Below are 11,736 nucleotides of genomic sequence, written 5' to 3'. Positions count from 1 at the left end.
TAAATTTTAGCTCCGTGAAGGCAAGGCCTACCTTTTTCAGCACTCCATCTCAACACCTAGGCTAGTGCATTGCACTTAGTGGGTACACAATATCCGTTAAATGAATGAATAAATAGATATATGTATAATGTCCTTATTTGTTTTGACTTCAGGTGATCATAATAATGCCTTTCTATGACTGCTATGAGCCCATGGTGAGAATGGCTGGAGCAACGCCTGTTTTTATTCCCCTCCGATCTGTGAGTTTGCCAATACGGTTCACCTGCTTTAAGAAGTATTGAAAATGCTAATTTGTCTCCATTAATATAAAAATTTAGTTGCATTTTGGGATTTACTACATTTCTTTACTATAGAAGTAAATAGCTTGTATGGGGTAGAATTTATTACTTTGTTATTTGTTTACAAGTGTCTCTTTTGTATCAGTACCCACACACCAATAGTATGGTTTTGTGGCTATGTGTCTTTCTCCGCCAAATTGTGAGCAACACCAGGTCAGAAACCATTAATGACTCCCCTGTATTGCACTACTCCTTAATGACTAACAGAGTGCTCAGTAAATACTTGTCGAATTCTGAATAAAGTGATTTTTCTTTTATTCTACTACTAACTTTAGAAGCATAATAAAATACAATACTATTGTCTTTTTAAAAATCTTAACAAAATAACTTACACACTAAGGTGAATCACACAGTCTTCTATTAGCCTTACAGTATCTGATAAGTTCACCATAGCTGTACCTGGCAGCACTATAAACTATAGTTATGTTGTTGCTGTTGTTGGCTGCCTTTGAGTCAGCCTCCAACTCATGGTGACCCCATGCACAATGGGAACATATCATTGTGATTCATAGGGTTTTTTTCATTGGTTGATTTTTTGTAAGTAGATTGCCACTGCTGATGTCAGATGGATCTTGGCTGAAAGCAGAGAATACCAGAAAGCTGTTTACCTATGATTCTTTCACTTTGCAAAGGCATTCAGTTGTGTGGATCATAACAGATGATGGATAACATTGCGAAGAACCGGAATTCCACAACATTTAATTGTGCTCATTCAGAACTTGTATATAGACCAACAGGCAGTCGATCGAACAGAACAAGGGGCTACTACATGGGTTACTTATTCAGTCTGTACATTGAGCAAATAATCCAAGAAGCTAGACAATATGAAAAACAAATCGGCATCAGGATTGGAGGAAGACTTATTAACAACCTGTGATAAGCAGATGATACAACTTGCTTGCTGAAAATGAAGAAGACTTGAAGGACTTACTGATAAAAATCAAAGACTGTAACCTTCAGTATGGATTACACATCAGCGTAAAGAGAACAAAAATCCACACACCGATAAGCAACATCATGATAAACAGAGAAAGTATTGAAGTTGTGCAGGGTTTCATTTTACTTGGATCCACAATCAACGCCCCTGAAAGCAACAGACAAGAATCAAAGGATGTATTGCGTTGGGTAAATTACTGCAAAAGACCTCTTTAAAATGTTAAAAAGCAAAGACGTCACTTTGAGGACTAAGCTGCATCTGTCGCAATCACCTCATATGCATGCGAAAGCTGGACAATCAATAATCGATAAGAAAGACCGAAGAAGAATCGATGCATTTGAATTATGGTGTTGGCAAAGAATATTGAGTAGACTACAGACTCCCAGAAGAACAAACAAATCTGTCTTGGGAGAAGTATAGCCAGGATGTTTTTTAGAAGCGAGGATGGTGAGACTTTGTCTTGCTTTCTTTGGACATGTTATTGGGAGGGATCGGTCCTTGGAGAAGGACATCATGCTTGGTAAAGTAAAGGGTCATCAACAGAGAGGAAGACCCTGAACCAGAAGGAATGACACAGTGGCTGCAACAGTGGGCTCAAACATAGCAACAATTGTGATTATGGCACAGGGCTAGGAAACATTTCTGTCAATTAGACATAGGGTCACTGTAAGTTGGAACTGACTTGATAGCACCTAAAAACAACAACAAGATATTTGCCAGACCTTTCCTCTACTCTGTCTGAGCCTGGAAGTGCCACTGAAATCTGTTCAGCATCATAGAAATACCCAAGATGGGAGGTGGCTGTGCTTGAGGTGCACTGGCTGGGAATTGAACCCATATCTCCAGCATGGAGGAGCGCTGGTGGTACAATCGTTAAGCACTTGACTGCTAACCTTAAGGTTGGTGGTTTAAACCCACACATCAGCCCCAATGGAGAAAAGACCTGACAGTCTGCTTCTGTAAAGATTGCAGTAGAACCCTATGGGACAGTTCTATTGTGTCCTACAGGGTCACTATGAGTTGGAATTGACTTGACAGCAATGGGGCTCCAGTACGGAAGGCAAGAATTCTACCACTGAATCACCACTGCCCTCAACAATAGTTATAGTTCACTCCTTTGAAAGCATATAGTCACTTTAATGGCTTGTTAGTATTGACAGGGTTTAGTTTTCTATTGACCAAATGTGAGTGGGAGACTCAGGTCTTAGACAGGCACTCCAAGGCAGAACTAACCAGTTGCCATTAAGTCAGTTTGGACTCGTGGCAACGTGATGAGTGGAATTGTGCTCCATAGGATTTTTAATAGCTCATTTTTCAGAAATAGATCATCAGGCCTTTTTTCTGAAGCGCCTCTGGGTGGACTTGAACCACCAACCTTTTGGTTTGCAGCCAAGCGCATTCTAGAGCCTAGTTATTTCTCATTATTTTATTTGTTAGTCATTTATTCAGTTACCTTTGCTATGTCTTTTTCTAATTTTTTTTTATTAGATTATTTTTAAGGTAACAAACATGCATGAACTGAATTAAATCACATCTTTACTTTTCATGCTTAGAAACCTGTTCCTGGAAGACAGTGGTCTAGCTCTGACTGGACATTAGATCCGCAAGAACTGGCAAGTAAATTTAGTTCCAAAACCAAAGCTATTATACTAAATACTCCACATAACCCCACTGGCAAGGTAAGAAAGTCTTTTACCTCTTTATACATACTTCTGATTTATTGTTTTTTCATATGTTGAGTAATAACTGACTCTCTTATTTTTTCCCTTTAATAATATGTAGGTGTATACTAAAGAGGAACTCCAAGTAATTGCTGACCTTTGCATCAAACATGATACGCTCTGTATCAGTGATGAGGTTTATGAATGGCTTGTATATACTGGAAATAAGCATGTTAAAATAGGTACTGATAATTACATAGTCGCAAATCTAAATGTGTTTGTGCACTGTGCAACTGATGGGAAAGTATCTCAGACTAGCTTTAAAATAGTCGTAATGGCCTCTCTCTGTTATGTGCACTTAGAAATTAATGACTGATGTTTGAGTGAATTAATGAACAAGTTGAAGGATAAACAGTGAAAACTTAAGGGAAGAGTTTTTGGATCACATGTTAAGTACTGAAACCAGAGAAGTAGTACTTTTGCCTATAGCAAGAGTCCAGCTATTACTTGGTATATAAGATATAGGTAGTTTACTAGTTCCAGAACATTGTTTAAAATCCTCCGTTTGCTTCGAATAAAAGCCAGAGTTCTTACAATGGCCTAAAAGCTCCCACACGTCCTGGCCCCCACTTCATCTCTGACACCATCTCCTCATCCTCTCGCTTTGCTTACTCTGCTCTAGCACAGTGGCTGCCTTGCGCTTCTTGAACCACACCAGGTATCTTCCTGCCTAAGAATCTATTTCTAGGTGTTTTTCCTACTAATAGGCCTTCCTGATTTTGGAAATTACTATTAATCTAAAGGAAGTGATACCCTGCAGTATACGTAATTTAGACTTTCTCTGATCAAATAAAAAATGGGACATGTATTGTGTTCTTCTGGGGTCCTCTGGAACCAGAAGTGTCTCAAAAATCGAAAGAATATAATTACATTTATTGAATGTTAAAATATTTCTTCTTCAGGTGAGCCCTCTAAATGTTTTCTTCATCTTTTTGATTTTTGTTGTATTCCATAGAGAATATAGTACAACTTTTCTGATTTATAAAGTTTTCCTACCATTACAAATATTGGCAAGTATTTCTGGACAGACTGAAATTGTTTACGCATCTGTTTTAGAAATTGCTGTAGCTACCTTACATTTTCATGGGCACTTTACTTATGAGCAGACTACTTTGAGAAAGCAATAGCTTACAAAAAAAACCAAACCTGTTGCCATCGGGTCGATTCCGACTCATAACAACCCTGTATAGGACAGGGTAGAACTGCCCCGCAGTTTTTATTAAGATTGTAAATCTTTATGGAAGCAGACTGCCACATCTTTCTCCCATGGAGTGGCTGGTGGGTTGAAACCACTGACCATTTGGTTACCAGTCAAGCACTTTAACCACTGCACCACCATGGCTCCTAGCAGTAGTTTAGACCCGCAGAAATGGATGCTTCTTACCCTTGTGTGGACCAGTACTCTCAGAACAATGTAAGAGCATCCATTGTACTTCTAAAAAACAAGTGGAAATTTTGTGTGAATGCATGTGAGAAACTCCACAACTAAATTACTTGAAGACTCCTAAAAACAGTGTTGTAGGTAGCATCCTCAGATGATTAACAGAGAGGAGTAATATACCAATGTCCAGCAAAATTCACAGACTCTTGCATTTATACCTCTATGCTTTTGTGTCTTTATTCTCTTTGCCGAAAGTACTTTGCTTCTCCTTCTCTGCCTGGCTAAGGCCTATGGGACCTTCCAAGTCACAGCCCCAGCATTACTGGATGCAGAAAGCTACCCCTAACAATCTCTTCTATCCTTCCATAACACTCCATGCCTACTGATATTACAGTACTTATTGCACTGTATTACAATTGTTGTTTTCCTTGTCTCAAACTAGACACTAAGCTGCTTGGAGATCAGAACTGTGTCCTACTTGTCTTTGTTTCCTTTGGACCTAGCATAGTCCCTGGCACCTGGTAGTTGCTCATAAATGTTTGATGGGTGAATGAATGAATGACTTTATTGAAGATATTCATCCACTTGAAAACTTTTATATATCTGAATCAATAGGGTGTTTTTGACTGTAACAGGAACTTCAATTCACATTGGCTTAAACAATAACGAAATTTATTATCTCAATTTTACATGAGGACCTCAGGGTTGAGCCTCTCTCTTGGGAGTGACAAGACTTTTTCCAAAAGTTCCCCAGAAGACATCCCTTAACGTCTGTTGGCCGGAGTTGAGTAACAGTCCCACTCCTAGAGCAATCACTGGCACAGGAGGTAGGGATTACCCGTGTACCATTTGGTCATCCCTGGAGCTGGGGATTGGATCAGCTTCTCTGAGTATATGGCTGTTAAGAGACGAGTGAATGTTCGTCCAGGATCTGACCTGCAGGGTCCTCATAGTTTGGAGACCAAGGACTGAAAGATAACTTATCTTCCCTCTAGCACATTCAATAAAAAATGAAGAGGAACAGAAAATGAAAGTTTAAAAACCTCATCAAATAAAGGAGGGAATGGGAAACCCAACACCCTGGCAGTGGTTCCTAAAACGCATCACACACCCTGCTAGGGAATATTAGGGACTCCCTGGCCTGGGAGTAGGGTGAATTCTTTATTTACTCAGTCTGGCAAGTCTCTACACTGCTCTCTCTGAAGAGAGCACTGGGGAAGGGCATTAGAATGCCTTTTTTGTTACAGAACAGCTTTAGCAGTCCACGTTCTGTTGGTTCTGGTTGGGGGCTTGGCACCAGTGGCCCAATGATCATTTTGGGATGGGCACGTTTTGCATCAAAACTTCATTGCATTCCATTTCCACAGTAAACATAACTGCCCGCATTTGTCAGGCAGGAAGTTATTGGAAATGCCAGAGTGAGTGGCTAGTTTGTTTGCCCCAATCTTAATTCCCTATCTTCCTGCTTTTCCTGTGCTGTTACTCTCTGTTCTCTGATGAGCTCCCTTCAGTCTAAATCTCTCTTTCATATAGAATCTTGTAAAGGCTGCGTAAAAGGTAGCTGATGTAAGGCAACATTCTTAGTTTTCCCTCCATTTGCTCTAATAACGTAGTCTCAGAAATGATGTGTCTCCAGCTACTCTAGGCTACATTTTAACCAACTATTTTCCAACCTCATAATGAAGGCCACTAATTTCTCAACCAGGAATAGTGGCATCTCCAGTACCTTCTGCCCTACCTGCCTACTCAGCCAGTTCCACATTTTAGCGTCTGCTACTTAAACAGCACCCGACCTGGTGCCAAATTCCGGATCAGACTGTGTTTTGGTCACAAACAGCAAAAAACAGGTCTGAATAATATAAGCAGAAAATAATTTATGAAAAAAAATTTTAATTTACAGAACCTCTGGGATCTCTAGGTTCTCAACGTTAATATGCATCAGAATCACCTGAAAGACTTCTTAAAACACAGGTTGCTGAATGTAAAAAAGGGTGCAACCACTTTGGAAAACACTCTGGTATTTCCTCAAAAAGTTAAACAGGATTGCCATATAATCCAGCAATTCCACTCCTAAGTGTATACCCAAGAGAAATGAAAATATGTCCACATAAAAACATGTACATAAATGTTTATGGCAGCATTATTCATAATAGCCAAAAGTGGAAACAACACAAAGATTCATGAACTGATGAATGGATAAATAAAATGTACTATATCTATATTTTTTATATCTATATGGTAGCTATTTTTATATCTTTAAGAAGGAATGAAGTACTGATACATGGTACAGTAAGGATGAACCTTAAAAACATTATGCTAAGAGAAGGAAGCCAGTTACAAAAGATCATATATGATTGCATTTATATGAAATATCAAGAAGCCCTGGTGGTGCAGTGGTTAAGTGCTTGGCTCCTAACCAAAAGGTTGGCAGTTCAAACCCACCAGCTGCTCCAAGGGAGAAAGATGTGGTAGTCTGCTTCCATAAAGATTGACAGCCTTGGAAACCCTGTAGGGTGGTTCTATTCTGTCCTACAGGGTCACTAAGAGTCAGAATCGACTTGACAGAAATGGATTTGGTTTTTGGTTTTATATGAAATATCCAGAATAGGTAAATCTATAGAAACAGAGTAGATTAGTGGGGCAATGAGGGTAGGGTACAGAGGAGTTCAGAAGATAGGGGGCGATGGCTAAAGAACAGAGCTTTTTGGGGTGACGAAAATGTTGTAAAATTGGTTTTGCTGTTTGACAGCTTCGTGAATATACTAAAAACTATTGACCATATAGTTTAAATGGGTTAGTTGTATGGTATGAGATATCTCAATTAAACTGCTACCCCAAAAAATTCAGATTGCTGTACTCCACCCCCAGAGATTCTGATTGAATAGGTCTAGGGTGGGGTTGGAGCCCTGGTGGCACAGTGGTTAAGCGCTCAGCTGCTATCCAAAAGGTAGGCAGTTCGAATCCACCAGCTGCTCCTTGAAAGCCCTTTGGGGCAGTTCTGCTCTGTCCTATAGGGTCGCTATGAGTCAGTCGGAATCAGCCCGACGGCAATGGATTTGGTTTAGGGTGGACTCCAAGAATTTTCCTTTCTAAAAAGTTCCCAGGTGACGCTGAAATTGCTGCTCTGGGGACCACATTTTAAGAACCACTGCTCTAAGAAGCTTGTAGAAGCTTACTTACAAAATGGGCAAAGTAGAGGTAGGCTAAACAATAGCTGGGACCACCCTCATGCCACAGAAGTATTTTATTGAACAGAAAATGCTACTAACGCTGAACACTGGATCCCATAGCTTGTGTCACTGCTGCCAGTTGAACTAGGCCCAGACACTCCCCACTGTACCCACAGACACTCTGCCCCCGAAAATAATTTTTCTACTTAAAATTATTAAATCTAAGTATTATTTTTTGCAATGTTGCAAAGTCTTAAAGCATTGTAACATCAGCCATGATTTGGGTTAAATTATTTTACAAGCTATTGAAGTAATTATACTGACTACGCCTCACTATATTTGTTTTCATTGAATTCATGTATTTTTTCATGTTTTTAGATTATACTGAATGAACATGGATTGGAGAGCATATATTTAACCTTTTATTTTGTTTTCCTATTCAGCCACTTTTCCAGGCATGTGGGAAAGAACAATAACAATAGGAAGTGCTGGAAAGACTTTCAGTGTAACTGGCTGGAAGGTAAGATGAATACAAAGTTTGTTGCTTAAAAACAGCAAGCGTGTATTTTATTTCTTTAGGCTATTCTGTACTTTGAATATGTAGATATTCAGTTGACAAGGTTTTCCTACTTAGTGATCTTTTCACTTACTTTTTTTTATTCAGTTTTGATGTTGACCTTTATTCTCTATGAGCCCTAGTTTCTTTACAAGTGATCAGTTGATGACACTTGTGTCTTTGCAAAAAATGTTTAGTTTGCTTCCTATTAATATAAAAAATAGTAATAGCTCATTTTTTGGCACTTTTATATGTTCCAAACATAGTAAGACACTAAGTGCTTTACATTTATTTATTTATTTGTCATAGCCACATTATGAGGTCAGTACAATTATTATCCCTATTTACAGATGATAAAACTAAAGCATAGAGAAGTGAAGTAACTTGTCCAATGTTTTAATCAAGGTTTTCTAGAGAAATAGAACCAGTATATTAGAACCACTATCATCTCTCCCATCTCAATAAGTATATAGATAAAGTGAGCGGGGAGAGATTGACTGGTTTACTTCTTTAAGGAATTTGTTCACAAAATTATAGGAGGCTGGCAAGTCCAAGGAGCCCTGGTGGAGTAGAGGTTGAGAACTATGATTGCTAATCAGAAAGTCAGCAGTTCCAATCTGCCAGCTGCTCCCTGGAAACCCTATGCGGAAGTTCTACTCTGTCCTGCAGGGTCGCTATGAGTCAGAATCGACTTGATGACAACGTGTTTGTTTATTTTTTTGGCAAGTCCAAAATCCATAGGTCAGGCAACAGGCTGGATACTCCTGCAGGCTTTCGTCCCAACTCCAGGGGTCAGGCAATGGAAAGAGTGAGTTGAGGGTCCTGCCAAAATGTCAGTTTATAGTTTGGAGGCAGAACATACATTAGGGAAGCTCTTTTTGCTCCTAGGGCCTTCAATTGATCATTTGCTTATATTACATTAGATTAACTTATGGAAAATACTTATATTACATTAGATACGAGGTCATTACATCACGGAAAGTAATCTGCTTTACTTAAGGCCCACTGATTTAATTACATGTGGTAGAAACTGAAAGTTTGACAGTTTAAATCCACTCAAAGGCACCTTGGAAGAAAGGACTGATAATCTATTTCCAAAAGGTCACAGCTATTTACAACCGTGTGGAACACAGTACTACTGTGGCGTACATAGGGTTACCATTTGGAATCGACTTGATTGCAAAGAATTTTTTTTTTAAAAAACTATTGTGTAATAGCACATGTAACCACTCCATAACAGGAACTAGACTACTGTTTGGCCAAACAACTGGGAACCATAGTTTAGCGAAGTTGACATGTAAAATTATCCATCACAGCTAGATGGTGCCTGGTTATCACCACCGACCACTCTGGCAGGGATCAAATAGAGAGTCCCAGACAGAGCGGGAGAAAAATGTAGAACAAAATAAAAAAAAAAAGTCTTGCTGGCCTGACAGAGACTGGAGAAACCCCAAGATGACCCTTGGACACCCTATTAACTCAGTACTGAAGTCACTCCTGAGGCTCACCCTTCAGCCAAAGATTAGACAGGTCTATAGGGCCAACAATAACACATGTGAGGGACATGCTTCATAGTCGAGTTGTGTATACGAGACTAATGGGCATGCAAGCCCAAAAGCAAAGACAAGAAGGCAGGAAGGGACAGGAAAACTGGACAAATGGAAACAGGGAACCTGGGGTGGTGAAAGGGCAAGTGTTGACACATTGCAGAGTGGGCAACCAGTGTCACAAAAGAATTTGTGTATTAACTGTTTAGTGAGAAACTAATTTGTAAACTTTCACCTTAATCACAATTGAAAAAAAAGTAATAAAATTATCCATCCCATCTGAGGTTACACTGCTGAAACATTCAAGCCAATACAGGTAGTTTAGCCCCAGAATACTGTGCCTAACCACTGCATGATAAAAATTTATCCAGTTGAAACTTATTTCTCTATCCTACACCTATTCTAAGCATTGCTAAGAAACAGGGAGTGTCAAAATGAGGCCCCAGAACCAAAAATCTATATATTTTTATTATGGGCCCTTTAGATCCTCATTCAGTGTTCTATACATAATTTAAACAAGCCTTGTTACTGATCTTTAAATCTTCAGAATGTCAGAAGTAGCAAATTAGAAGAGGGGAGAAGGCTGATAATGATTGCAGGCACTGTTTACCTTCTGAAGGCAGAGGTTTAGTGGCTCCCTTGGAAACATTTCCATGAAAGAACAATGTTGCAATGATTCTCACTACTAATACTTTATTATCATCATATTGTGAACATTTTAGAATTGTATACATTTAATTGCATGAAGCTTACCTACTCTCTCAGACTTGGTATATACAATTAGCTTTTATGTTTTGTTTAATCTGCTTTTATTTTTTCCTTCCCTAGATTGGCTGGTCCATTGGTCCCAGTTATTTGATAAAACATTTACAGACAGTTCAACAAAATACCCTCTATACTTGTGCAACTCCATTACAGGTAGGTATTATAGTAACGTGGGGCATAAGTACAGTCTTTTGGTGAAGGTGTTAATTTTTAAAACGCTTACCTCAATTGACTTAGTTCTTCCCTTCCTGTCCTCCTTGAATAGGGCCTTCTAATATAATTTAGGAGTAGACATATATTCACTGTTACCAAGAATAGTTTTTTTGTTGTTATTTGTTTTTTAATGTAAATCCATCAAATTTGAACACTAATACATTGCTGGTGAAAGAAGAAAGTGGTGCAACCCTTATGGGGGACAATGGCAGTGCCAATCAAAATCACAAACATGCTTATCCTATGAAGCAGCAATCCCTCTTCTGGGAATTCACCTCCAGCTATATATGGCTATACATGGTAGAAGGTTGGGAAGAGTCTCTAATCCATCTATAGACAATTGATTAAATAAACCATGGTGTATCTAAACATTTAAATACTGTATGACTGTATTAGTTTCTAATTGCTGCTATAACAAATAACGAAAAATTTGGTAGCTTAAAACAACAAAAATTTATTATCTTACACTTCTGGAGGTCCAAAATGGGTCTTTAAGAGTAAAATGAAGGCGTTGGCAGGATTGTGTTCCTTTTGAAGGCTCTAGGGGAGAGTCCATTCTTTGCCTTTTTTTAGCTACTAGAGGTCTCCTATATTCCTTATCTCATGGTCACATCAGCTGACCTCTGCTTCTGTCATCACACCTCCTTCTGTAACTCTGCTGCCTTCATCTTTCCATTATAAGGGTCCTTGTTACCTTGGGCCCACCTAGATAACTCACAATAATCTACTCCATCTCAAGATCCTTAACCCAATCATATCTGCAAAGTCCCGTTTGCCATGTAAGGTAACATATTCAGAGGTTCTGGGGATTAGGATGTGGACATGTTTGGGGGCCATTATTCTGTCTACCACAAGGGCCATCAAAAAAAAAGAGAGAAAGAGTAAAGCAGCTCTGTAATTACTGATATAAAAAAGATTTCTAAAATATGTCATAAAACTATTTTAAAAAGCAGGATACAAAACAGTATGTATTTATGCTACATTATATATAAGAAGGGGAATATCTATTTGCTTATATTTTCTAAAAGGACCTCTAGAAGGATACATAAGAATTACTAGCATCAGTGGCTACCTGTAGGGGTAAGGGAACCCTGGTGGCGTAGTGGTG

The 11,736-nt window shown here is 38.9% G+C and overlaps 1 protein-coding gene across 6 annotated transcripts in view; it reads left to right on the top strand.

Annotated features, from left to right (window-relative positions):
- The window catches only part of KYAT3 (kynurenine aminotransferase 3), a 62,148-nt gene that overhangs the window by 30,730 nt on the left and 19,682 nt on the right, over positions 1-11,736 (top strand). For all 6 annotated transcript variants that reach the window (XR_010321436.1, XR_010321437.1, XM_064282194.1 and 3 more), the window contains 5 exons: positions 153-239; positions 2,829-2,954; positions 3,058-3,178; positions 7,991-8,067; positions 10,479-10,568. Coding sequence is in view for 4 of the 6 variants with exons in the window: in XM_064282194.1 (XP_064138264.1) it covers positions 153-239; positions 2,829-2,954; positions 3,058-3,178; positions 7,991-8,067; positions 10,479-10,568 (501 nt within the window). In the remaining 2 variants the exon portion in view is untranslated. The remainder of the gene's footprint in view (positions 1-152; positions 240-2,828; positions 2,955-3,057; positions 3,179-7,990; positions 8,068-10,478; positions 10,569-11,736) is intronic.

Source organism: Loxodonta africana, chromosome 3 (assembly GCF_030014295.1).
Source record: "Loxodonta africana isolate mLoxAfr1 chromosome 3, mLoxAfr1.hap2, whole genome shotgun sequence".
Taxonomy (NCBI): domain Eukaryota; kingdom Metazoa; phylum Chordata; class Mammalia; order Proboscidea; family Elephantidae; genus Loxodonta; species Loxodonta africana.
This window is presented reverse-complemented; position numbering and strand designations above follow the sequence as displayed.